Source organism: Phyllostomus hastatus, unplaced genomic scaffold (assembly GCF_019186645.2).
Source record: "Phyllostomus hastatus isolate PE091 unplaced genomic scaffold, TTU_PhHast_1.1 phas_contig_147, whole genome shotgun sequence".
Taxonomy (NCBI): Eukaryota; Metazoa; Chordata; class Mammalia; order Chiroptera; family Phyllostomidae; genus Phyllostomus; species Phyllostomus hastatus.
In genome coordinates this window covers 6,581,093-6,607,614 of record NW_025333603.1, presented here as the reverse complement: position 1 = coordinate 6,607,614, position 26,522 = coordinate 6,581,093, and the positions used below count along the sequence as shown (strand labels likewise).

The following is a 26,522-nucleotide window of genomic DNA, read 5'->3' as shown; positions in this document are numbered from 1 at the left end:
CATATACTTCAAATCCTTCTCCTGTAAAGTGGAGATTAGCATGCATCTTTCACACAAGGCTGTCAGGACCAGAGGCAAACAAAAATGGGGAAACTCGCATAAAGCACTTAGAATAGTGCCAGGCACACAATGATGCCCAAGTGTTTCCTGCTATTAATACTATTATCTTGAAGGTGATAGGCAAGGCTTTAAGCAGGACTGACATTGTCACCTTTGCATTTTGGAGAGCAGGAAGGGTGGATTGTAGGGGAGAATATTGGTAGTAGACAAATATGAGGCTTTCACAATACAGTCTAGAAAACAAAAAGCCTGCCTTGTGCTAAAACAGTGAGAGTGAGGATGGAGGGAACTCAACTATGTACAAAGTAGAAGAGTTGAACTTGAAGGGTCCATTTGAATGTGGAAGATGCAGGCGTGGGAAGAATGCTAGATGAGGCCCTCAAGGTTAGTTTGCTTTCTGATCTCCATCCCTCCCTCCATTCTCCAATAACAAAAAGGCTATCACAAAACATTTCCTTTCAAAGTTTTATTAAAGTGTAACGGTACAATCAATATTTATTTATTTTGTTAACCCCAGTACAAAAATACAGTTGACAACTTGACAAAAATGGCTCTGCCTAGGGCTTGAAGGTTTGAGTTTCTCCAACAGTAACGGGGAAGGCATGCTTCCAGCCGGGCTGAGTCCAAGCACATTGCCATTCCCACACACACAGGTGTGCACACAGGGAAGCCCAAGCAGGAAAAGAGGAAGGAAGTTGTAGGGATTCAGGAAGAAGGCCAACATTATTTCCAGGAGAAAAAGAAGAATCAGGGTGGTCTCCTTGGTGGGGGCAGAATTACTAATTTACATTCAGGGTTTGTTGTTTGAAATGATCAGCGATATCTGCAATTTTAACATTGTAGAAAAGATGCTCCTGGTCTCCTTTCACCACTAAGGTGAGTGAAGCAGAAGGATGCGGAAAAAGATTCAAATACTGAAGTGCAAGGAGTAAACCTACAAATGGCTCAAGTTTTTTGTCAAAAGGTGTCGTCCTTTACATTCAGTGACAAATAGACACTTAGGTCAGAGGGGCAGGAGAAGGAAGTTGGCCACACGCTGGCGGATCCACAAACACGGAGACCAGCTTGTTGGCAGAACTCTTCCACAGTGAGAGGGCTCCGACCCATGCAGGCAGGAGCACGGTTTCCTGGTCGGTCACCCTGCGGCTTTCCTTCCAGAACACTAACTCTGATGAAAGACAGGATACATTCACGTTACAACTCGTCTTCGAGATGTTTCTGCTGGTAGGCATCACCCGTCAATCTTTCCTGAGCTTCCTTCATCCCCTGAACAACTGTGAAATAAAGGTTGGGGGGGGGGGATATGAAGTAGAGCTTTAATATTTGACATCTGACAACCAATACAGATTTTTAGGTTTTGGGAGAAATATGAGAGGAGCATGGGATCTGGAGGCAAGATCTAGCTCTGGATTTTAGCCTGGGGAAGTCATTTCACGCCTGTCAATTTGTTTTGTGCTACAAAATGTTAGTAATTCCTTTGCTTACTCTCTGGGATTAGAGTTGAACCCGTCAGAGACTGCACACGTTCACCTGACACTAGGAATAGAAAACATCTTCCTACCATCCCCATTATGTCTTTTGGATGAGTGCTGCATTCATTTCCTTTCCTGTCAAGGTTACAGGTTACGCTGATGTGTACAGTCACGTGCGTGTGCTGCAAGGGGACATGGTCTTCACTGAAGGAGGTGGTCATTTCTAGTATCAACTATACATGGTAGAAGCCAAGTTCTTGGGCAAAAGAGAAACCTGGAAAGAAGGCCCTAGACAGATGAGAGATGAAACTTCTTGTCTATCTCAGGGTGTCCCTCTTGTGGATTTAGATTTCAAGGAGGGCAGCTCTTTTGGTACAGGCTCCCCACACAATGGCAGGCCCGGAGTTAAGTTGAGCCAGAGTCTGTGAATCTCAGAAAGTAAGTTTATAACCTCATAAGAGCCAGATAGTATATACTTTGTTACTTCCCTTCTGTTTTGCCTAAGTCTTTAGGAAAAACAGGTTCCTGGGTCCTAGTGTCATGGTAGCTGAGCCATGTGGGATTCAAGCAAAGGTCTGTGTCCAAATTTAGACTAATGTGTTAAAGGATGATGCCAAGGTAGAGATGGCAGTAGCAACACAGGTGAAATTCTAAAGGAAAGGTGAATTTCAAGGGTCAAGATTTGGGGACCTAAAGTCCAGTTGCTCTTCTCCATGTGGCCTTTTCATACCAACCTCCGGTAACCTGCATTTGGGTAAGGAAGATGTGATGGTGCAGATACCCTCTCCAGATCTCTCTCCCCTCTTAATCTGAGAAATAAGAGTCTCAAGGATTCAAAACATAAAGTGATCAACAACCTGGTAGGATGGCAATGAGGACACATGGCAACTTAACAAAGAAGCCCCTTTTACATACGGTAGGGGGAACTTCAGAAGTAAAACAGTGACAGCACATGGCATGAATTCCAACCCCTACATCCAGAGTGACAACTCAAGGATTGCGGGGGGGGGGTGAGAAGCACGGCTGCCTCATGACTTCAATCTTCTTCACTTGTCTGTGCTGATGCTGTTCTTCCTGGAACATGCTTTTTGCATTTTTCTGCTGATTAGTCTCATTCTTCAGGACTCAGTCATCATCTCCTCTGGCAAGCCTTCAGGACTCTCTCTGTTGAGCCACCACCACTCCTGACCCCCACTTCTGTAGCCTGAAATGTCCTTTGCCTATCTGTCCATAGAGACAAATTCTTATCCTGCTAGGTCCAGTTAAAGTTTATTATCTATAAAAACTTTTAGACTTGCCCTGGCTGGTGTGGCTCAGTGGATTGAGCACTGGTCTGCCAACTAAAGAGTCACTGGTTCAATTCCCAGTCAGGGCACATGCCTGGATGCAGGCTGGGTCCCAAGTGGGGGGGTGCATGAGAGGCAACCACACACTGATGTTTCACTCCCTTTTTCCCTCCCTTCCCCCTCTCTAAAAAGAAATAAAATCTTAAAAAAAAAACACCCCAAAACGTTTAGACTTGAGCAGCTAATAGTTACCATATCCCTGCTTCGAATTCTTACAAGAGTAGTATTAATGCAGAGGAAAAAAAACTATGTTCTGGACTGAAATCCTGGCTCTGTGATGTATCAACTATGACACCATGGACAAGTGGCTATCTCTGTGAGCCTCGGTTCTTCAGTCCCATATGGATCAGTTTGCTCCCAAGTGAACTATAAGTAGTTAGGGAAGGAGGTCAGTCTTACCTTTCTTCTATATTCTACACAGGATCTAGACAAAAGTTAGTCCTGCAGGAGATGCTTAGCTAACATTTTGAATTGAGTTTCCCATCACAGACCTTGTATGTTAAACTTATTAGCAACCCTCCCTCCTCTCTTTCAACATAACCATACCTTGCTCAGCACTGATGTAGAAATATTTGTAGCTGGGGTTTCCATTCTCATTGATAATTTCAGGACGCACCTTGCCACTGGGATCTATTGTAGACAAAATGGTACAAGGGGTGCAATAATTATGAGAGGTACTTCAAACTCTCTATAGTACACCAGGCTCTCTGGGAAATGAGACCTGCCCACCTTTGCAGCCCATTATCTCACCACCCTACTCCGTTTTATGTTGCAATCACAATGAACTCCTTGCAGTCTCCTGAATGTAACACCCTTCCTCCATGTCTTGGCATGTGCTGTTCCTAATATGTTCCTTTTCTGTTTAATAACAATGAAATTCTATATTTTTATTTGTATCCTCCATAGAGTCTAGCAGAATGCTGAGTAAAGATTAGGTAGTCATTAAGTATCTTTTATAAAATTATTCCTGTTAAGACACTTGTCTGGTTATGGTATTCCATTGCCTCTGCTGCACTATGGTCTCAAGGGTAGTAATTAAGGCTTATCCGTATTCTTATAATGCCTCGCATAATGCTGGACTTACAGCTGATGCACAAATTATTGTTGAATGAATAAACAGATTGATCAATACTGTTACAAAAGGAGTCAGTTGACGGGAACAGCTCTCCTTCAGACTTGGAGGTCTGGCACTCAGCACTCCTCTCACTCTCTCCTGAAACTGGTTGTCGCGTGTTTTTGTTTTTAGCCATTCCAGTGTGGTTTCACCAGGTGGGACAGTGCTTTGACTCATTTTTCTCTCCTTCCACGTCATGGATCCCCAGATTAAGATCTTTTGTCTTACCCAGGAAAAGAATTCGTGGAATATAACCCCCATCAGGGCTGAAATCTTCATCCTTGGGCTCCTCTTCATCCTATTAAGTGTAAACCTTAAGTCAGATCACATCTCTCCTCTCCTCACATTTTTTCAGTAGTTTCTCCTCTCACGAAGGGTAAAGCCCCCAAGTCCTTGCTTGCAGTGGTCTGAGAGGCCCTATGTGATCTGCCACCTGGGCATTTCTCTAACTTCACATCCTACCTACCCCTTGTTCAGCCTATTTCAAGCACAACAACTTGCTGGCTGTTGCTGTCATTAAATAAGCCTGGCATGCTCCAAACTCAGGCTTTCGTACTTGTTTTTACCCTCCGCCCGGACACACTTTCCCCATTATCCTTACAGCTCACTCCCTTTTCTGCTTCAACTCTTTGCTCAACGTTACTTTCTTTGAAAACTATCTTTGCAAACTACTGCCCGCACCCTTCATCCTTAGCCATAGCATTTACCGCCATCTGATGTTTGTTTATCTCCCCATATTCAAGTCCCCCTGGATAATTTCGATGAGGCCAGAGAGCTTTGTTTTGAACTTTGCTGATTCCCAAAACATCACTGACTTGCACACAGTATTTCTCAAATGCATGAATTAATGAGGCTGATGTTTCAGCTACAGTTGTGAAATTATAGTCCTCCCAGGAGACATGATCACACAATTAGCTTTCTTTTTAAAAATCTCCAAAGTTGGAGAATGATCACTAAAGGCATTTCTGTTTCCTTTGAGAAGTGACTCTAACTTACCATAGAAAGTGGCAAGGAGCTCATATGCATAGGAACAAAGAGTAATTCTGTCATTTATGGTGTGGTTCCCATTTTAGAAATTGAAGGGAGTCATTTCTTTGGATAATGTTAATTTTGCCTTGAGTGAAGTGTATCAGCATTCAGGCTACCCACCAATTAGAAAACAATCCCTTAGCTGCCTCAACTTTTAACTGTTAATGTGTTCAGAAAATTTCTAGTACTGTGTTTAAGTAAACATTATTTTATAGCAATTTAGAGCTAGAAGTATCATCATAGTGCATCCAAGCATCCCACATTTGAAAGGTATAGCTTACAAGGAGGCAGCCAGGCCACAGTACCTATTCTTATCACTTATTAGGCTCTACAATCTTGACTAAGTCACCTTCTTCAGGCCTAATATGCTCTTTCTGTAAAATGGGGATAGTACAAATGACCTAAAAAGCCCTTCTAACTCTAAGATCTGATATGCTGATTTGGAAATCTAAGACCTATAGTCTATGTGAAGTACATGAAGGATATCTAATAAATAAACAAAAAGGATGTCCATACAAGCCCAGAACAGAGGAGGCTTTTGACTGAATCACATTTTGCAAGAACTTGCAGCCTGCATGTGTGACTTTACCTTTAGATCAGCAACACAAAGATGTAAAAATATGTCCTAATCATAGACTAAGAATGAAGACACCTTAAAATTTAATCATCATATCCAAGCCCACTGATCCTAATTCCTCCCACAAGTGGAGGCTGGTGGCTTTCTACTGTCTCTGATACAAATCTAAGAATCAAATGTCAAACACATACATACTAAGCAGCCAACTCTGCTAAATACGATTTTATACCATTAATAATGGTAATTCTAAAACAGTAAAAACTTAAGATTATAGCAGAAAGGAGAAACTCTAGAAGTCTTACCTCAAGATTTACCATAACAAAATTATGAGAAAGCTCTGAAATTTCTTTAGACTCTGCAAATTTGGGCTTTAAAGCTAGGAGGAAAAAAAGATTTTGTAATAAAAGAAAACATCATTGTTATATCTAAAGTCTCATTTGCTGAGCTCATTCATACTACTAACCCTTAAATCAGAACACTTGAATTTTTACTTCTGCCACTTACTTGCATAGCTATGTAACCTCAAGTGACTGACTTCATTTCTCTGAAGTTTTTACCTAATTTATAAAATCCAGAAAATGATATACAAATGAAGAATTAACTATTTGCTTTTTTACATATTTCAATAACTTCTACTGGAAAAGTAACAGACAATAGAATAATAATACCACTAATATATAGATATATAATTACACTATTTACACTAATTTTATACTCCTTTTCCAACTAGGACTTCATTAAGTATAGCATAACCAAAGAAAAAAGTCTGAGTGAAAAGTGGCAGGGTGGTACAGTAGGGAAAAGCACATGCTACAAAGTTGAGATAACCTTGGGATCTAATTTGCTTGTCAAGTCCTCCAGGAAGACTTTCCTAAACTTCTCATGTCTCTTGCTGTACGTCTCAGCTTCCTCTGACATTTACTGTCCACATGACTATTGTAGCACTAATCTCATACTCTACTTATCTTCACTGCCTCACCTTCTTGCCCCCTGCAAATATAATTGCAAATTTCTTGGGGGTAGGGAATCTGTCATGTACTTCCTTGGTATTCCTTAAAGCAATCAGCAGTCACTGGGCCAGGGTCACTGCTCATATTTTTTTAATGCTAATATCTGAGAACACATCTGAGGTTTGATCATTTGTACTTACCTTTGCAAGCTCCACACCAGGACTTATGGATAATCACCATCAGGGGCAATCCACTTAAAAACAAAATGAAGAAATCATAATCTAGCAATTCCATTTTTTAAAAGATTTTATTTATTTATTTTTTAGAGGGGAAGAGGGAAACATCAGTGTGTGGTTGCCTCTCTTGCTCCACCTACTGGGGACCTGTCCCAAAACTCTGGCATGTGCCCTACACTAGGAATCAGTCTAGACCCTTTGATTTGCAGGCTGGCACTCAACCATAGAGCCACACCAGCCACGGTGCAATTCCACTTCTTCATAGCTATACTACTAATAAAAATGACCAACTTATTAACATTAATGGACAAAGACATTCATGTAGTATAATTTCAATTGGGAGAATTTCAAGACAACCTATTCAATAACATTGTAACAAAATTATTGATAAATCCCAACATTCCTGTAACCTTGCAAATTTGGGCTTTAAAGCCAGGGAGAGCCCTGACTGGTGTGGCTCCCTGGGTCAGGGCACTTGCTTGGGTAGTAGGCCTGGTCCCCGGCTGGGGGAATGCGAGAGGCAACCAATCAATGTTTTTCTAGCACATCCATATTTCCCTCTCTGTACTTCCTTTCCCCTCTCTGTAAAAATAAGTAACTAAAATCTTAAAAAAAGGAAAAAAAGGTAGGGAGAAAAGATTGTAGAAGAAAACATCAAATTTAAATGTTAAGGTTATATAATCATTGAAAATTTTCATTGGTATGTTAAATTAAAATCTAGAATATAAAATTATTATCTGTAGTTTGGTTTTAATTATACAAATATGTACAGAAAAAAGAACCCTAAGGAAATGTACCAAAACATAATAGCAGTTATCCCTGGATAGTGGGATTGTGGATTTTACCATATCTTCAATTTTTCTACAATTAAATGTAATTTTTATAATCAGGAAGGAAAGAAAGCTTTTTCTTTTTTAAGATAATGAGTAACATAATCCATCTGAACCAGTCTTGGTCAGTTGAAAGTCTTTAAGCTCTAAGGCTCAAATGACAACCTGCAGGAGGGTCCCAGGTAAGCAGCCTTCATCCATCTACCATATCAGCATACCATCACACACTGTGTAACACTGCTGAATTGTACTCGTATTTACTATGTTTACATATCTCACCCACCAGACTTGGAGCTGCCTTAAGGAACTCAGTTGTTTCTACATCCCCTACATCTGGCATATAAAATCATAGCAAACATGTATATAACATTTACTATGTACTGGACACTATTCTAAATACACATTAATTAATTTAATAAGTGTCAAATGAATTATTCAGCTCCTCATTAGAAGCCTAATACAAATCTGGGATGGATTTCTGCCTCTAATACTTGAAAAGCTTATAAAATGAATGAGCAGGGCAAGCTTAAGTAAGAATTGGGATCTAGGTGACTATAATAGCCAAAATGTGCTACTTTTATTATACAACACTGTGCTATGTGATTTGTGTGCATTATTTCATTTAAATCCTTACAATAATCCTAAAATAGATATTACTAATGGTTTCATAATAGATATGAGAAAACTGAGACTCCCAAGAGATTATATATTTGGCCACATAAAATCTAGGTTCTGCAATTTACTAATTTTTAAGTCTTACTTCAAAACCAACATTCTTTCTGGCCAGTATAGTGTACTTTAACTTAGAATGGCAATCTAAAATTCATGGGCTTATACTCAACTTAACCAATAGTCAATTAACTTAGAATCAGAGAATGCAGGTTGGTAAAAGACTTAGAGATTTCTTAGTCCAAACCTCCATTTCACACAGGAATCCTCTCTCATGTATCAGAAACAAAATGTGATCCACATTGCAGGAAAAGCAAGAAAATCACCAACCGAGGCAGCCCATCTCTTTAACAGCTCCACGCACTTACAGAGAAGTTCAGAATGTTTTGCTCTCTCCTTTCTCCCAAGCAAACTAGGCTATTAAGGTTATTTAGAAGGCTATTAAGAATTCTAAAGCGGAGGGCAGCAAATTACAATCAGCAGATCTAATCAAGACCACTGCCTACTCCTGGAGAGCTGTGTGATACAAATGGTTTTCACATTTTTAAATGATTGAAACAAGTCTAAAGAACAGGATTTTGTGATGTTAAAATTAAATATAACTCACATTTCAGTGTAGTTTTATTAAAACACATCCACACTCACTTTTTTATACTATCACTGCTTCTGTATTACAATGCCAAAGCTGATAAACTGCAACAGAGATGCTATGGTCCATAAAGCCTTTTGGCCCTTTGCTGACCCTTGTTCTCAAGTGGCAGTTCACATATTAATCCCTCTGTGAAGAGTTTGCAACACCACCTTCTCTCAACAGCTAGGTAGTCCTTTCCTCCTCTGGGCTCTCAAAGCACTGTGATAACCCTCTAACCACCAGCCAGCCCTTTACATTCCAAATCATCTGTTTTCTTGTCGGTGTTTCCCACCAAATTAACTTCTCAAGGGCAAAGACTACCTGTATCATCTTTGAAAACCACAAGCATTGGTAAGATAGGTATCTATCATTTAATGACATCAATGAATGAAAGACAAGTTTAAAGTGACATTTATCTTGAAGTACAGAATGAAGCACAAGTTACAGAAGTTAGAATCACTCATCTCTCACTAAATACTAATATTTCAGTCTAAGGCACAACAGTAATATATAGGGGTGGACAAAAGTAGGATTACAATTGTAATAGAAATAAATAATACAATAATTAGTAAATAATAATACAAAAATAAACTGTTTCACATACTCACAACTGTAAACCTACTTTAGTCCACCCCTGTATGTATATCTAAAATGTTACATTAAATAGTCCTGGATGGGTGGCTGAGTTGGTTGGAGCATCGTCCCACACACCAAAAGGATGCAGGTTCAAGCCCTGGTTGGGGTGCATACAGGAGACAACTGATGTTTCTCGCTCACATTAATGTCTCCCTCTCTCTCACTCTCCCCATTCCTTTCTCCAAAAAGCATACCCTGGCATGAGAATTAAAAAGTAAATAAAATAAAATAAAGTGTTACATTAAATAAATTACATGAAGCCTTGGCCAGTGTGGCTTAGCTAGTTGGAACATCATCCCCAACACCAAAAGGTCAGGGGTTCAATTCCCGGTCAGGGCACATACCTGAATTGTGCATTCAATCCCTGGTTGGGGCATGTATGGGAGGAAACCAATCAATGTTTTTCTCTCTCTCAATAAACACATTAAAAATAAATTGATTTAAAAAATAAATTACATGAAGAACATTGTTACATTAAGTGCAAGAGATTCCAGCCGACTCTCTTCTTCTAAAAGATTTTATTAGACAAAATAACCTAATGGTTATGTCATTCACTTCCACTAGAACCAAAGCTTCCCAAGGACAGAAACCAGTGGATTTATCTGTGACCCTATACCCTAGAAAACAGACTAGCAAAAAGTTTAAGTCCAATACTCAGACACTATGTGTGGTATGAGAAAAGGGCCAATGCAGATGCAGAACTGTGCCATCTTCAGTTTCCGTTCACAACTGTTTTAAAACAATTCATCCAGTCTGCTCTCCCACAATTCAGATGGGGAAATCAGTGGAATATGGTATCTCAAATAGAACCCAATCCAAACAAGCCCTGTCCACCTGAGCTCTGTCCTCTGGAGAAATTTGCCAAGGTCCTTTAAGTTTGTTCTCCATTCTTTCTAGTCTCAGAGTATGCCTTAAACTTAATGCCTGACACAGAGGCATTACACAAAGGGTGAATCAGTCACAACAGTTCTGGTATCACACATCGATATGCTCTGAAGACCTTGATCATTCTTTCCAAAGAAATACAGTGCAGGAGAGGTTAGACAAGTAGCCATGGCTTTCCCCCAACCTACTATGGTTAGTGCAGGCTCTGGCTCAGATACTGCAGGAACATGTTGGCCAACTGAGGCAGGTTCTCATTGTTGGGGTGCATTTTGGTGTAGGAAATAAACTGGCGTCGGAGGCGACTCAGTTCTGCCATGGTTAAGGGCCGAGTAAACCGAAGGTGCTCCGTGGTACCAGGAAGCTTAAGCAAGTCTCCGGGAACTGCACTCTTCTGAGCTTCCATCAGTCCCGCCAACACGTGGCTCGTGACCTGATCCAATTGGTGCAGAAAGCGGCCAGAGGCAAGGGGCTGGGACTGTGTAGACTGATGAGGTGGAGGAGCCCTGTTCTCAAACAGAGCAGCCCGGATCTCTGCCAGAGGCAATGGCTCCTCTAAGCCCACCAAGGTGAACAGGGGTCTGTCCCAGCGGTTGCGAGAGTCGGGAGCCTCGAAGCGCAGCATTAAGGCTTCCAGAAGTTCCGCGGGGTAAAAGGCACTGGACATATGCTTTGCAGATTTCTCAAAGTCCGGAGTCACAAGAGCTGCAAGATCTGGCGCCCTGGTTTCCTCCCGCTCCATTTCCTTCGATGCCCGTGCCTGGGCTCTTCCATTTACTATCGAATCCACTGCTCCCGATTCCCTGAGGAAACCGGTGTCCGCTGACAAAGGTCTCCCTCCCTCTTCGGTGCGCGGCCGCGAACTCACACTGACGTTCTGGCTCCGACAGTCTTCCACGTCTGCCACCCGAGGTCCCCTGTTCAGACTGCCTGGCTGTACGCAGTAGATTAGGCACATTGGGGTGTGCGCCGCCCGCGCCAGGCAGTAGAGCTCGTAGCGGAAGCCCTTGATGTAGTTAAGCGAGTCAAGGATGACCACATCGTGACGACTCAAGCGCCGCTCTACAGCGGCGCGCAGGGCCCCACGCAATGCCTTCTCACGAGCCGAATCGCCGTACACTGTCGCATCCTCAGCGCCCAGTACCGCCGCGTCGTCCACCACGTACACCGCGCGGCCCTCGGCCGCCAGCGCCCCGCGGAGCTCCTCTGCACGTCTGCTCTTGCCGCAGTACGGCAGACCACAAAACACCGCGAGCGGCATCCTCCCCAGGCGCGGCTGCGAGCAAACACCCGGGCCAATTTCCGGGTTGTCTGCGGTAAAGCACAACCCGGAAGTAAAAACTGAACTTCCGGCGATCATTGGCCCTTAAAGGGCTGTTGCTATGGAAGCAGTTCTAGCCAACTAGACCCAGTTCTTGTTCTCCCAGAAAGGAGATGGGGACGAGAATGGCATCATTTATTTATGTAAAATGTTATAGGCCTCATGGGAATGTTATCACCCTGCGGTCAAAGACTTGGCCCATTCATTTCTAATGGGGCCTTAATGTGTATTAAATACTGCAAAACAATCGGAACTGTATTTAGCATAAAGAAGACAATTCACAAATGCTAGTTTTCCTTCATCCCTTACACCCAGTGACTCTCAATAACAGTTTCAAAACTCCATGTTTGGGGATTCAGAGATGAACATAAAATAGTTCCCCCATTGGAGATCAAGGGTCTGAATGGAAGAGTTAGGCACCTGTAAGCAGAATAATATATATTATTAATGGATGTGGATGGATGTACAAAAAGTTTGGGTTGTAACAGTACAGAAAAGGGAAAAAAACTACCCAGAAAAATAGCTGAAGACTTTATCTAGAAATAGTCATTTGATTAAGAACTTGAAAAACTAATAGGAATTTTTCTCCTTGGTAAGGTTGCCAGATAAAGGATGCCTAGTTAAATTTTAATTTCAGATATACAACACAAAAAGTTTTTAATATAAGTATGTCTCAGACATTACAAAGGGAATATTTAAACTAATTGTTTGCCTGAAATTAAAATTTGGACATCTTTTATTTTTATTTGTTAAATCTAGTCATGCAGGTCTGAGACTCAGAACTATAAAGCTGTAGGATCTGTAGCAAAGGCAAGCACTATAATTTGCAGAAGTGTGAGTGTTTCTGTGCAAGCATGTGTATGTATAAGTAGATGTGCATACATATTGGGTCTTTTTATCTCTCCAGAACAGTATAGTAGAGAACATTCAAACTTGGCTCTGCCATTTACTAGCTGTGTAAACTATTGTCCAGTTATTTAACCATTCTGTATCTCAATTTTCTTCCCTGTATAACAGTTTTTATTTCACAGACAGAAGCGACCTCAGAGGTTGTGAGGATTAAATAAATTAATGCATGCACAGCACATCCCTCCCCTACTTCACCCTTTTCTTCCCCTTTGTATCAGTTTTCTGTGCAGAGACTAAACCTACTTGGAACTTAAGACTACTCAATTTGAGGCTAATAGGCAGTATGGTTTACTGGTTGAGTGGAGGCTTGGAAGCCAGAATGCCTACATCTGAATCTTGGTTTCACCACTTACTAGGTGTGTTATCTTGGACAAGTTACTTAAGTGCTCTGTGCCTTAGTTATCTCCAAAATGAAGATAACAACAGTATCCACATCAGAAGAGTTCCCATGAAAATTAAATACACTAATTCACATAATTCAACATCTGGTACATAGTAAGCACTTAATAGATGTTAGACAGTATTATCATTGTTGATATCGGGCAATACTCAGTTCTTGCTCTGCTTTGGCATGACCTTCACCTGAAATTAATGCTAAATTGAAGTCTGAAAAGTGTTTTACCACCATAAATAACCTAAAACCATATCTTGTACCTGGCAGCTGCTTCTTTCTTCCCATCTTCTAGTGTCCTCCAATGAATATGATCTCCAAAACCTAGAAGGAAAGAGTCTTATAAACATTCACACATGAACACAGAGCAAAGACCCAAGAAAGAAGTATGGCGTGTTCACCCATAAAAGGCTTTCCTCTGTCAAGAGCATGGTGTTTAAGTCCCAACTCCACCACTTTCTAGGTATATGGGACCATGGACAGTCCCATACTTCAAGCTTCACTTTTAAGACCTGTAAAATGGAAATAACATTGCCTACTCATAGCTTTTAAGGAACTTAAATAATGTCTATAAAATGCTTTGTAACCTAACACAGAGTATGAAAATAATACCGTAAGAATGAATGAGAATTTTCCACAGAGTAAACATAAAACAGGTCACCAATGAATCATTACTAGTCGAAGACAATACAAAAACATGACTTTAGAGTCAGAAAGACATGAGTGTGGACCCTACTTCCTATTAAATATGTTAATTTTGTGATTAAAGTAAGCTCTCCAAGTCTCAGTTTCTTCATCTGTAAAATCAAGATAATACCTCCAAGTGTTGATGTAAGGATTAAATGAGACAATATTTTTAAAGCTATTCTTGCTTTTATTTCCCATACTTCAGCTAGAGTGATATTTTAAAATCACATCTGTGGTAAGTAAACACTTTTCAGAATCTTTCCAATGCCCTAAAAAGAAAGGTCAAACTCTTGTAACAGGACTTACAAAGCCTTTCAGAACATGGCACTTGCCCACCTCTCCAGGCTTACTTTGCATATTTTTCCTAAAATCCTACACACAAAGCTTCTTTCATTTCTTTAAATGCAGTATGCACTTTCCTCCAGCTTTCACAATCACTGCTCCTTCTGCCTTTCCTTCTACCCTCACCTCCAATTCATTCTTCAGATATAAACCTAAAGGGCATTTCTTCTGGAAAAATTTCCCTGATTCCCAAAGCACCCTATTTGTGCCCCAAGACGGCACTTCCCAGGCTGAACTGTAAATGTTGGATGTGTCATGGTCTCTCTCACCCCGAAGGGAATTCCCTAAAGGCTGGGACCATATCTGTCTTATTCCCTCCTGTTTCCTTAGCACTTGGCACTACACGTGGCCAAAGTAAGTGTTCTGTAAAGTATTTACTGAGTAAATGAATCTTATTTTGGCCATAACATAATAACTTAATTTTATATCTGGAAAATATTAATGACCATAATAATGCTAGCTGTTATTTATTGGTCACCTTATATATGCCTGGCACACCACACCTGTTAAACTCATTTAAATTTGGCAATAATTTACAATAACCCTTTTACTTAACCTCTCTATACTTCCATTTTCTCATCACTAAAATAGGTATTAATGATCAGTGAATGAATGACAACTTTTGTTATTCTTTACAGTTGAGACTTCTGAGGTCAGAGAAGTTACATAACCTGTACCAGGACACATAGTTGGTAAATGGCCAAGCTGAGATTTAACCTTAAACTTTATGATTCTCATTTACTATACTGTATTTTAGGTCTCTCTTTCCCAGGAGTAAATTCAAATTTCCATCAGTGTTAACAGAAAAATACATAGCTCATTGAGATTAGCACATGGGGGCAGAATCCAAACTAACCATCATCCCTTTTTATTCCCAACAGCACGGGGTGCTGGCTAAGAGAAAACGTGTCATTTGCCTACAGCACAAAGTCTAATCCTAAAGAGTGAATGATTAAGTAAGAGTGAAATTGAGAAGATATTCAGAATTGGAAGGTACCTCATTCTATTTGCCAATACCTACCTAAACTCAGGCAACTTGATCCTGCTTTGGCAGGATGCCAGACTAGACAGTCAATGAAATCCTAGATAAAACAGACTTTCAAAATGTACTCACAGTAATGAACACAAACACAGAGTAAACTAAAACCAGATGAGGAACCATGAGCAACAACTAAAAGGTAAGGCAGACATCCATTATATGTGGCAAAATGGAAGAAACAAACCTGAGACTCTATATTAGTCCACTGTCAAAAAAAGACTATAGTGATTCCATGTCAATAGTACCCCCTGGTTTCCAGATTAATCAAATGCTTTAGGTCTTCAGGATAGCCAATGGTGAACAACCATTACGAGCTCACAATCATAGATACCCAAACGTGTAATAAAAAAACAAGTCACCACAAGCAAGAGTCTGCAGAAGAACAAATAGATTTAGAGCCCTAAGGATTCAGTTATTAGAATTATCAACCACAGAATACAAAACTAACTATGCATGATCATTTAAAGAAATAACACATGGGATCACAAAAATGGGCATGCAACAACACACAAAATGGGCAAAAGGTAAAGGCACAAAAACAGAACTTTTAGAAATTAAAAATATAGTTGTTAAAATATAAAATCAATGGACATTCAGGGATACAAAGAAATGAGTTATTAAGCCGCAGAAAGACGAGGAAACTTAAATGAGTATTGCTAACTGCAAGATGCCAATGTGAAAAGGCTCCATAATGAATGATTCCAACTATGACATTCTGGAAAAGGCAAAACTATGGATAGGAAAAGGATCAGTGATTGCCAGAGGTTCATGGGGGAGGCAGGAATGAATAGGTGGGAAAAGGAATTTTTATAGCAGAGAAACTATTTTATATGATTCTGTAATGGCTGATACATCTTGTTATGTGCTAAATTGTGTCTCCCCTACCACATTCAATATGTTGAAGTCCCAACCTCCAGCACCTCAGAGTATGACCGTATCTGGTGACAGGGTTTTTAAGTGGTAGTTAAGTTCAAGTGAGGTCATTAGAGTGGACCCTAATCTAATATGTCCTTATAAAAACAGATTAGGACACAGGCACACATAGAGGGAAAACCATTTGAAGACAAAGAAAGAAGGTGCTCATCTACAAGAAGAGACCAACCCTGCCAACCACATGATCATGCTTGAACTGGGCCTCAGAATTGTGAAAAAGAATCTTCTGTGTTTAACTGATTCTGTGGTATTCATTATGGCAGTTCTAGGAAACTAATACACATGTCATTTATATGTTCATTAAAATCCACAGAATGTACAGCACGAGGAGTGAACCCTAATACAAACCACCGACTTTAGTTAATGCTCATCAATTGTAACAAAGTAACACTAAATGTAAGATATTAATAATAGAGGAATCCAGGGGAGTGGGAAGGTGGAGGCCTGAGAGCTTACACAGGAACTGTGTTTTCTGCTCAATTTTTCTATAGACCTTAAACTGCTCAAACAACACCTATTCATTAAAAATAATTCAATGGGTAAGTTGAAAGAGGAAATTGGAGACAGATGTAAAGATAGATTAGAAATTATCCAGAATGCCGCACAGAGAGATAAGGAGATAGAAAATGTCAAGAGGCCCAGAGATATAAGGCAGATGAAGAAACAGACTAGTTTGTATAAAACTGGAGTCTCAGAATAAGAAGATGAAGGAAAAGGACAGATTTGAAAAGGCAAAACATACTGGGGTGAGATGCTGGGTGACAGAAGAACAAGAATGGGAGGAAAAATATACTTTGTAATGGATGAAACCATGTTAATATATTTAAAAAATAAATTTGCATTTTTTTTTAATAAAAAAGATAATAAGAATTTTCAAGAATGAAGATAAAACAGGAATGTGTAGATATAAGAAGCACAATATATAACACCTGGGGCAAATTACAAAATCAAAATACACACAGTTAAATTTTAGTCAAAATGCAGAATAACAAAAACATTAAGATCTTAAATGCATTTCAAGGGGAAAAAATAATACATTTCCTACAAAAGATCTATAATTTGACTGATAGGACCAAACCAGAAGTCAGATGACAGCAAAGTATATTCTTCAAAATGCTGAAAAAACATCTTTAAACCTAGGAATATGTGCCTAGCAAAACTATCTTTTAAAGACAAGGACAAGACAGGCATTTTTAGGTAAACTGAGATTTTTTTTTCACCATCAAGTATTCATCACTTGTCTCAATAAATAAATACTTACTGAGCAGTAGTACTGTGCAGTGGTTAAAAGACTGGATTCTGGACCTAAACTCTCTGGGTTGAAATCCCAGTTCACAGCTTACTAGCTTTGTGACTTTGGGCAAGTCACTTACCTCAGTTTCCTTGGCTGTGAATAAGGATAATAATAGCAGCTACCTCATAGGGTTGCCGTAAGGATTAAATAAATGACTACATTAAAGAGCTTAAGCCTGGCTGGTGTGGCTCTATGGACTGAGTGTTGGCCTACAAACCTAAGGGTTACCAGTTTGATTCCTGGTCAGGGCTTGTGCCTGGGTTGCAGGCTGGGTCCCCAGTTGGGGTCATGCAAGAGGCAACCAATAGATGTATTTCTTGCACACTGATATTTCTCTCCTTCTCTTTTCCCTTCCCCTCTCTCTAAAAAATAAATAAAGTCTTTAAAAGAACTTCAAGAGCATTGTTTAAAAATTAACTACCTACCTACCTACCTACCTAACTAGATACATAGCTTAGAACAGTGTCTGGGACTGAAAAATTGGCTACAAGTTTTTGCTATTAATATAATATGGCAGACACTATTCTAACTTTACAAATATTGATCGTTATAACATCCTTAGGGGTAGGTACTCTCATTTATCCCATTTTACGGATGAGAAAACTGAGGTACAACGTTTAAGTAACTTTCCCAAGCTGACATAGCTAGTAGGTATCAGACCTAGGATCTAAACCTAGGTAGTCAGGGTCCAAGACTCCTTGCCTTTAGTCACGACACAATGTTGACCTTCAAAGTACGAGGTAAAGACAAAGAGGCAAGGGATGGAGCAAACAGTGCTGGGCCTGGTAGGCCACTGTCATAACTCTGGCTTCACTAAGCTCTTAGAAGACTTTGAACATGATGTAATTTATGTTTTAACAAAATCGCTCTGGTTTCTGTACTAAAAACAGAATATAGGGGGTGTTATGAATTGAATTGTCTCCCCACACGGAAGATTTGTGGGAGTCATGACTTCCAGTGTTTCAGACTGTGACCTTACTTGGAAATAGGGCCTTTTACAGAGGGGATACAGTTAAAATGAGGTCACCAGGGTGGGCCCAAACCCAATATGGCTGGTCTCCCTATAAAAATATGCACCCATGGAGAGCACAGCCATATGCGAGGAGGGAGGTCTGGCACAGAGCCTTCAGCCTTCAAAAGAAACAAATCCTAATGACACCTTGACTTCAGACTCCTAGCCTCCAGAACTGTGATACACAAATTTCTGTTATTTAAGCCACTCAGTTTGCGGTCATCTGCAGCCCCAGCAAACTAACATAGGGGATAAGAGCAAAAGCAAAGGAAACCGCAATAAGCCAGGTTGGCAATGATGATGGTTTGGACCAGCTGTGGTGGTAGAGGGAGTAACATACTTCCAAATTTGGACTATATTTTGAAAGTAAAATCAAAAAAGATTTTGCTATGGATATAAGGTAAGAGAAGACAAGGATGAGTCTAAGGGTACGTGGAAGAATGGAGTTGCCATTAAAAGAAGTAGGGAAGAAAGCCTGTGAAGTAAATTTTAAAAAGGAACATTAAGAGTTTGGATTTGTCCCTGACCAGTGTGGCTAAGTTGGTTGAATATCAACCCACAAATCGAAAAGGTGCCAGTTGGAAAGGTCAGGGAACACACAGGGTACGTGAGAGAGGCAACCAATCAATGTTGCTCTCCCTCTCTCTAAAAATAAACATATAGTCCTGGCTGGTGTAGCTCAGTGGATTGAGCACGGGCTGCGAACCAAAGTGTCGCAGGTTTGATTCCCAGTCAGAGTACATGCCTGGGTTGCAGGCCACGGCCCCCAGCAACCGCACATTGATGTTTCTCTCTCTCTTTTTCCCTCCCTTCCCTCTCTAAAAATAAAATAAATAAAATCTTAAAAAAGAAGAAGAATAGGGAAAAGCCATCAAATCATATATTTTAAAATAAATAAATAAATAAATAAAATCTTTATAAGAACAGATTTTGGATTTGTATATGTTCATTTTGAGATGCTTACCAGACATCCAATTAGAGATGATGAATAAACAACTGAGTATCTGAACCTGGAATTCAAAGGAGTTATGAGCATATGGATGTTATTTAAAGCCTGAGACTGAGTAAGACCCCGAGGTAGTGAGTATAGATGGAGAGGGAGTCCAAGAGCCCTGAAGCACTCCCAGGATAGGGGGAAAAAAAGAACCAGCCAAGGCCATAGAAGGAACTGCCAGTGAGAGAGGCAGAAATCCAACAGCACGTGGAGTCCTACATTCCAAGTGTTTCAAAGACGCTTCAAGAAGGGAGGGTGATCAACTGACTCGAATATTCCTTTTAAAGCAGAAATGACCACTGGATTTAGCAAATGAAGAACAATGCTGACCTTAACAAGACCAGTTTCAATACAGGAGTGAGGATGAAAGCAAGACTGGAGCACATCAAGATGGCCCAGGGGAAGAACTAGAGAACTAGCACATAAAACTGTTTCAAAGAATTTTGCTGGAGTTGGTAAGGAGGGGATTGCTAAAGGGAGTTATGAGTTGATGAAGGGTTTTAATCCAATGGGGAGGTGAGTATAGGATGTTGAAAGCTGATAGAAATGATATGATAATGGTAGAAAACTGATGGTACAGGATGAGAAGGGAAAGTAAAAAGTATCTTGAGTAGCCCTGGCTGGGTAGGTCAGTGGGTTACAGCATCATCCTAATAGTCAAAGTTGTGGGTGTGATCTCCAGTCAGGGTACCTACAAGAAGCAATCAATGAATACAAATAAGTGGAACAACAAATCAATGTCTCCATCTCTTTGTCTCTCATCAACAAATTAAAAAAAAATATATATATATATCTTTTTTTTTTAAAGATTTTATTTATTTATTTTTAGAGAGAGAAGGGAGGGAAGGGGAGAGAGAGAGAGAGAAACATCAATGTGCAGTTGCTGGGGGTTATGGCCTGCAACCCAGGAATGTACCCTGGCTGGGAATCGAACCTGGGACACTTTGGTTCCCAGCCCGCGCTCAATCCACTGAGCTACGCCAGCCAGGGCTAAAAATATATATATCTTGAATAGGTGAAAGGACATGTGATTTAGTACTCAAGTAGAGGGACTAACCTTTGTTAGGAGCACAGATAGTTTGTCCAATAAAGACGGGAAAGGGAGAATACATGAACACTGGTGCTAGAAGGTAAGTAAATGTAGTGGTACAATTTTTGAAAGGACTCTTTTAAGTCCTTCTGCCTTCTATTAAATAGGAAACATGGTCACCAGCTGAGGACAAGGATTGTGGAAGAAGTACTGGAGGTTTGAAGAGACTATACAGGAAATATAAAATAGTCCTCCAGGAGAGAAGAATCAGAGAAACTAAAAAAATAAAGGGCAAGTTTCAGGAAGGAAGTGATTCCAGAAGAAAGCCTAGATACAAGGAATAGTGAGCAAATAAATTGATAAACATGTAGATAAATTTAAACATTTGCATAAAAACATGTAATGCTCAATTTGTAGAGTTTTAAAAAAAGGCAGAACAAAAGTGCTAGACAACTACTGATAAGAGGAAGTGACTGAAGTTGAAATGTTCTTAATAACATTAAGACATTGTTAAATTTTGTTAAGCATGCAAGTAAAATTTCAAGAGCAACCACTAAAACAAAAGAACTAGAGCGCCTACTTTCAAGATAATGAAGGCAATAAAGCAAAATAAGAACCACCAAATACTCAATCCCCCAAGAAAAGGCACAAAAGGAGAAAAAAAGCATAGAAAAATCTGTAGCAGTGGAAACTGGATGAAAAAAAGTAAGACTAGCTCTGTCAATAATTTCCACAAACATAAGAGGACTAAACTTGTCAGTTATAGAGTTAAAAGACAGAAATGGTCAGATTTTTAAAGAAAACTATATGATGTTTAGAAGAGCACTTAAAACAGAAGGACTTATAAAAGTCAAAAATAAAATGATTGAAACATTTATACAGGCAATATCAGCCCAAAGAAAGGCAGGGAAGCCAGATTAACATCAGGTAAAATAAAGTTTCTCCATAAACTTGGGCTACTCAGAAGCTAGCTAACAAAACGTACAGTCACAGCAGGTTATTACTAAGAGAATCTCTAGGGCAGTACGATTCAATAGAACATTTGGCAATCATGGAAGTGTTCCATATCTGCACTGTTCAATATGGTAACCACAAGCCACAGGTGGCTGATGAGTACTTGAAATGTAGCTAATGCAACTGAGGAGCTAAATTTTTAATTGTATGCATTTAATTTTAATTAATTTAAAATTTAAGAGTGACACGTGGCTAGTGCTACTTGTATTGGACAGCGCAAACTTAACAGATCAGTTAGCCCAATCCTCTCATATTACAAAGGCCTAGAAAAGAGCAGAGCCTACAAAGGAAGCTACAACCAGAATCTAGGTTTCTTGATTCCCAGTTAACATGCTCCTCTGGTACCCGAGTACTTCCTTAACTGCCTTACCACATTATTCCTAAGAGTAAGTGTAGAGGTGTAATTTGACACAGTTCACTACCTGTACAAAATTTCTTTGAAAATTTATATTAAAATGTAACTGGAATTTTCCATAGTAGGAATAATCACCACCATTACTTCTTGAGTTGTTACTTTATGTGATAATTACAACAACATAATGATAACAGTATCAATGACTAACATTCACGTGGCATTTATTACATGTGAGACACTGTTTTGTGTGCTTTTTACACGTATTGACTTCTTTAATCCTCACAATAAATTTACGAGGTAGAAACTCTAATTATCCCCATTTTACAAATATGGAAGTTGAAGTTTATAGCTTGCTCAAGGTTACACTGCCAATAAGTGGCAGAGCTGGGATTAGAACCCAGGTGGTAAAGTTCCAGAGTCTGGAGTGTAATCACTCTCAACACTTTACTGCCTCTCTAGCAAAAACTAAATGAATAAATGGATGAAGGAATGTGGCTCCACCCAAGTAGAATGAAAACACTGCCTTCAGATCTGGAAAATCTAGGTCCTTTTGTTTCCCTTCAGAAATAACTTGAAAGTGTAGAGTGTTTATCTAGTTACTAAAATCACCTCCTCCCCGGCCCCACCCACCTTCACCCCTGCCAACGTGTACATCTGAAGAGAGTCCAGTTACCTAAAGTGTCACCTGCACGGCCACTTAATTTATGCCAGTTATCTGCAAAGTGAGCTGAAGGCTCCCATGTCAGCAACTCCTTCCCTAAGAACATTAATTTTTTTAAAAAGAGGAAAAATAAGGAGTGACCATTTGTAAACCCAACATTTACATCAGACTTCCTTCACCCTAAAATTATTTTCATGAGTGTAAACTAAAGACATCAGAAGAGCATTTCTATCTCCTCCCAGCTGATAAAAGGTCAAGTGTCAGAGCTGGCAGCCAAGCCTCTAAAATAGGGAACACTGTACCTGAGAGATAAAATAACATAGTGGTTAAATAAAAGGCTGCCTGTGGTCAAACAGACCTGCATTGGAATTCTAGTTCAGCCACTATTTTCACAAATGCAAAATATGGCTCTCACACAATATTTATTCCATGGGGTTGTTGTGAATAGGATGCAATACAGAATGTAAACACTGCACATGTGTCAGTGCCAAATTTTTTTTCCGGAGACCTGACATTCCTGTTTCAGGAGGAGAGCACATGAACTGCCCCCACTGAGAGCTTTCTCATTTCTGCTCTTAAGTCTTTAAAGGAGTTTCTGCATTCAGAGGCAGGAGTTGTGTGCTTGTTAAGAGCACTGGCTCTGGGATTCGTAGCCCACACTTACTAGCTGTGTGACTCCTCTGCCCCATTTTAGGTTAACTGTAAAATGGGGATGATAATAATATTACCCAACTCAAAATTTACTATGAAGATTAAGCCAGCAAATATATGAAAAATGTATAGACCAATGCCTGGAATATATCAATGTATGGTAAATGTTAGTCATTACACTTCTTCCCATGGGCGATACAGTGCAAACTTTTAGCAAATGGAGAATAACAAAATTATTTTAGAATGTTAGAGCCAGAAGAACTCCTAGGAATCATTTCTAGTCCAACTCTCTTATTTAGTAAATGGTACCCAGGGAAGACCAGAGCTGGCCAGAGCTATACGTTCTGACCAGTATTAAAACCCAGGCCTCCTGATTCCTACCCAGTGCTCACGCACACCACACCACTGCACTTCCTCTTCTTTTGGTTATGGGACAATGCTCCAACCAACTGAGCTACACTGACCAGGGTATGCACTTCCTCTTCTTAATGACAACATGCAGCCTCTCCTGTTTGCAAACCACCAGGCCATCTTCTAGAACGAGCCCGAGCTACCTACACATCTGGGATGAAATCTTACTCGTTAAGATTTTTGTGAACAACTGCATCAGATAACACTTTTTTGGGAGGTGGAGTGGGTAGGCTATAATTTATTTCCCAAGAATCCATACCCAAGAATTACTAAAAATATGAAAGTTTGAAATATTAATTCCTTTCAGGAACAATACATATTCTTTGGGAAGACTAATAATAAGCATTACCTAAATACTTTCCAAATTTGTAACACAATATTAAGAGCCTTTTGCTGTTTAATTTAATCATCGCAACACAGTCCCCCTGCTTCAAGTTGACCTCCTAGGTACTCCTAGTTACTTGAGTTACTTGAGTACACCCTAGTAGGGTGTCCCCTGTTCACAGTGTCATGTAATTGCCTGCTTACTTGTCTTGATAGTCTTCAGGCTACCTCCCATCCACATTGCTCTTCTTGAAATGTGATCTCAACATTTCCCTCTGTGGGGGTGGGAAGGTTAATGTCCCTCCCCCTTGAACAGGCCCAGACAGAGTACAGTGAAAGTAATGCTATATGACTTGTAAAGCTAGATAATAAAATGCTACGCAGGCCTGGCCGGGTAGCTCACTTGGTTGGAACATCACCCTGCACACCAAAAAAGGTTTGATCCCAGGTCAGGGCATGTACCTAGGTTATGGTTCGATTCCAGTTGGTTGCATGTGGAAGGCAACCGATCGATGTTTCTTTCTCTTTCTCTAAAATCAACAAACATATCCTCGGGTGAGGATTTTTTTTAAATGCTATGCATTTCCACCTGTTTTTGGGGGGCAGTCACTCTCAAAATCTACCTGTCTTACTGTGAGGAGGTCCACACTAGCCTTTGAAGAACGAACACATGGAGAAGTAACCAGCTTAGCTGAGGCCCCAGACATCATGGAATGGAATAACAGACCTTCCCCACTGTGTCTTGTTTACATTCCTGACCCACAGAATCATGAACAGAATAAAATGACTTCCTTACACCACTGACTTTTGGTGTAAATTATTATACAGCAATAATTGGAATAACCACACAGACCTTCATGTCTAACAAAGAATAAAAATACTGAATACATGACTCCAAGCAGTTTCCTACACCTAACAGAATAACTGGAACAGAGTAAATTATTTGTTGATGTCTGAGGGTTATTACTATGCCCATTTTTGTAGATGAAGAACAAAGCTTTGAGAAGTTAAGTAACTTGCTCCAGGGCTCTTAGCTAGTTAGTGGCAGAATAAATTCAAACTCAGATCAAAACCCACACTCCTAACACTACACTTCTGTAGTGTTAATTTTACATTAAATATACAGTAATCTGTTTTAAAATAGGGTGGTTAGTATTTAAAACATCCCAGCCCAGTATAATTTACCATGCAATTTTATCACTGGGATGGAAACCCACTATCACCTGCTCAGAGAAGCAATCCCTGACCCTACTAGTTCAAATAGTGCCAGTTCCCTCGTCCTTTCTAGCCTTTGTACTCCATTCCAGTAGCAATTTCTTTCTAGCATGTATCCCTAGCTGAAATTGCCTTATTAATTTGTACATGTGTCTACTCTCTCTCTCTCTCTGAGTTGAATATAAGCTTATGAAAATAGGCGTGCCCAAGACAGAGCCTGGAAATATGACAAGTGATCAAAAATTACTTACTGGATTAAGAAGTGACTGTATTCAGGCACACTGAGTGTCAACCCATCTCATCACATACCAATAAATGGGTAAATAGAGAGGATAAGAGAAAAATAGAATTTAAGACAGCAACAGAGTCATTCCATACAGTAAGGTCAATACAAAAAAATGGAAGGGGTGGGGAATCAATGGGTGATGTTGGGTGAGTTTTATCACCCACCCCCTTAAAAAAGCATAAACCCTGGCTTCCAAAGAAGATGTAAGTAATGGGATGGAGTAGGGCGGTCACATCTCTTATCTTCCCTGCATAAACACTGTCCCCTCAGTCCTCAAAAACAATTCGTTCTCTTCAGAGACACTGACTGAACCACAGGAGGGACAACTGTTGGTGACCGGTCTAACATTAGACCTATCCTCTTTTAAGCCCTTCCTTTTGCACCAATCACCTCTTCCTGGAATGCAGGTGCTGTTCCCCGCAGGGCAAGGAGGAAGCAGTAACCTAACTCAAGGAAGAGGGTAAGTTGGAGCATCTTCAGACCCAAGGCAAGTCTCTCTGGATATGCAGGTCCCCAAAGGCCCTATTTCTCCTAGCCGTAAAGGTGGCGGTCCCTTAAGACCTACCTACAAACCGCTAAGCATTATGATGGGCTAGGGCTATTCTTTACCCCAACCCAAGAACAATTTCCCCATCATATCACTCCCTAGACCCGCTACTCCCTACCCTAAGAAATCTTCTTCAAACTCAGGAGTGGTGGGAGAAGATAAAAAGGAATCTAGTGTGACCCAAGAGACAGAACGGGAGGGGGGTGAGGGGTCGTGTTAAGACGAGAAGAGGGTTGTACTAGACTGAGACCCAGAATAAGTAAAGATTAAGATAAGAACGCGGTCTGACCCTTTCCAAGCCCAGTATGTCCATCAGAAGAGGTGGCCAGGAGCAGGAAACTGAAGCCCAGCAAACAGGTGGCCCCGAGACCAGGCCGCAGCTCCATGGTGGTGAGAGGGGCCACCGGACTAAGCAGACGCAGGGCTGGATTCCTAGTAGAAGAGCTGTGCCGGTCTCCAAGTGCAGCTCAATCCAACCCCCCCGAGTTCCCAGATTTTTTTTTCTAACCCTGAAGGAAGTGATGTTAAACGGATGTGGGTGGTGCCTCCGGGGTCCGAATTGTGACCGAATGAGTTTAAAGGTGCACATCATGTTAAAGGGTACGGGTGTAGTTCTCCAGCGCACGTTGCTTCCCCCTCCCCCACTTCCGGATTCTGGATGTTCACCCCGGAGC

At 40.4% G+C, this 26,522-nt stretch overlaps 2 protein-coding genes across 2 annotated transcripts; both read right to left on the bottom strand.

Annotated features, from left to right (window-relative positions):
* Positions 1-511: 511 nt before the first annotated feature.
* TXNDC12 (thioredoxin domain containing 12) lies at positions 512-26,361 on the bottom strand. Its single transcript, XM_045857699.1, has 7 exons — positions 26,138-26,361; positions 13,317-13,377; positions 6,749-6,801; positions 5,901-5,974; positions 4,221-4,290; positions 3,425-3,508; positions 512-1,334 (listed from the first exon to the last, which is right to left on the bottom strand). The coding sequence occupies exons 1-7, from the start codon at positions 26,232-26,234 to the stop codon at positions 1,255-1,257; spliced, it is 519 nt and encodes a 172-aa protein (XP_045713655.1). The 5' UTR covers positions 26,235-26,361; the 3' UTR covers positions 512-1,254.
* On the bottom strand, positions 10,050-12,030 carry KTI12 (KTI12 chromatin associated homolog). The gene has a single exon (XM_045857695.1). It carries the CDS (start codon positions 11,790-11,792, stop codon positions 10,629-10,631), a length of 1,164 nt encoding a protein of 387 aa, XP_045713651.1. The 5' UTR covers positions 11,793-12,030; the 3' UTR covers positions 10,050-10,628.
* Positions 26,362-26,522: the final 161 nt, after the last annotated feature.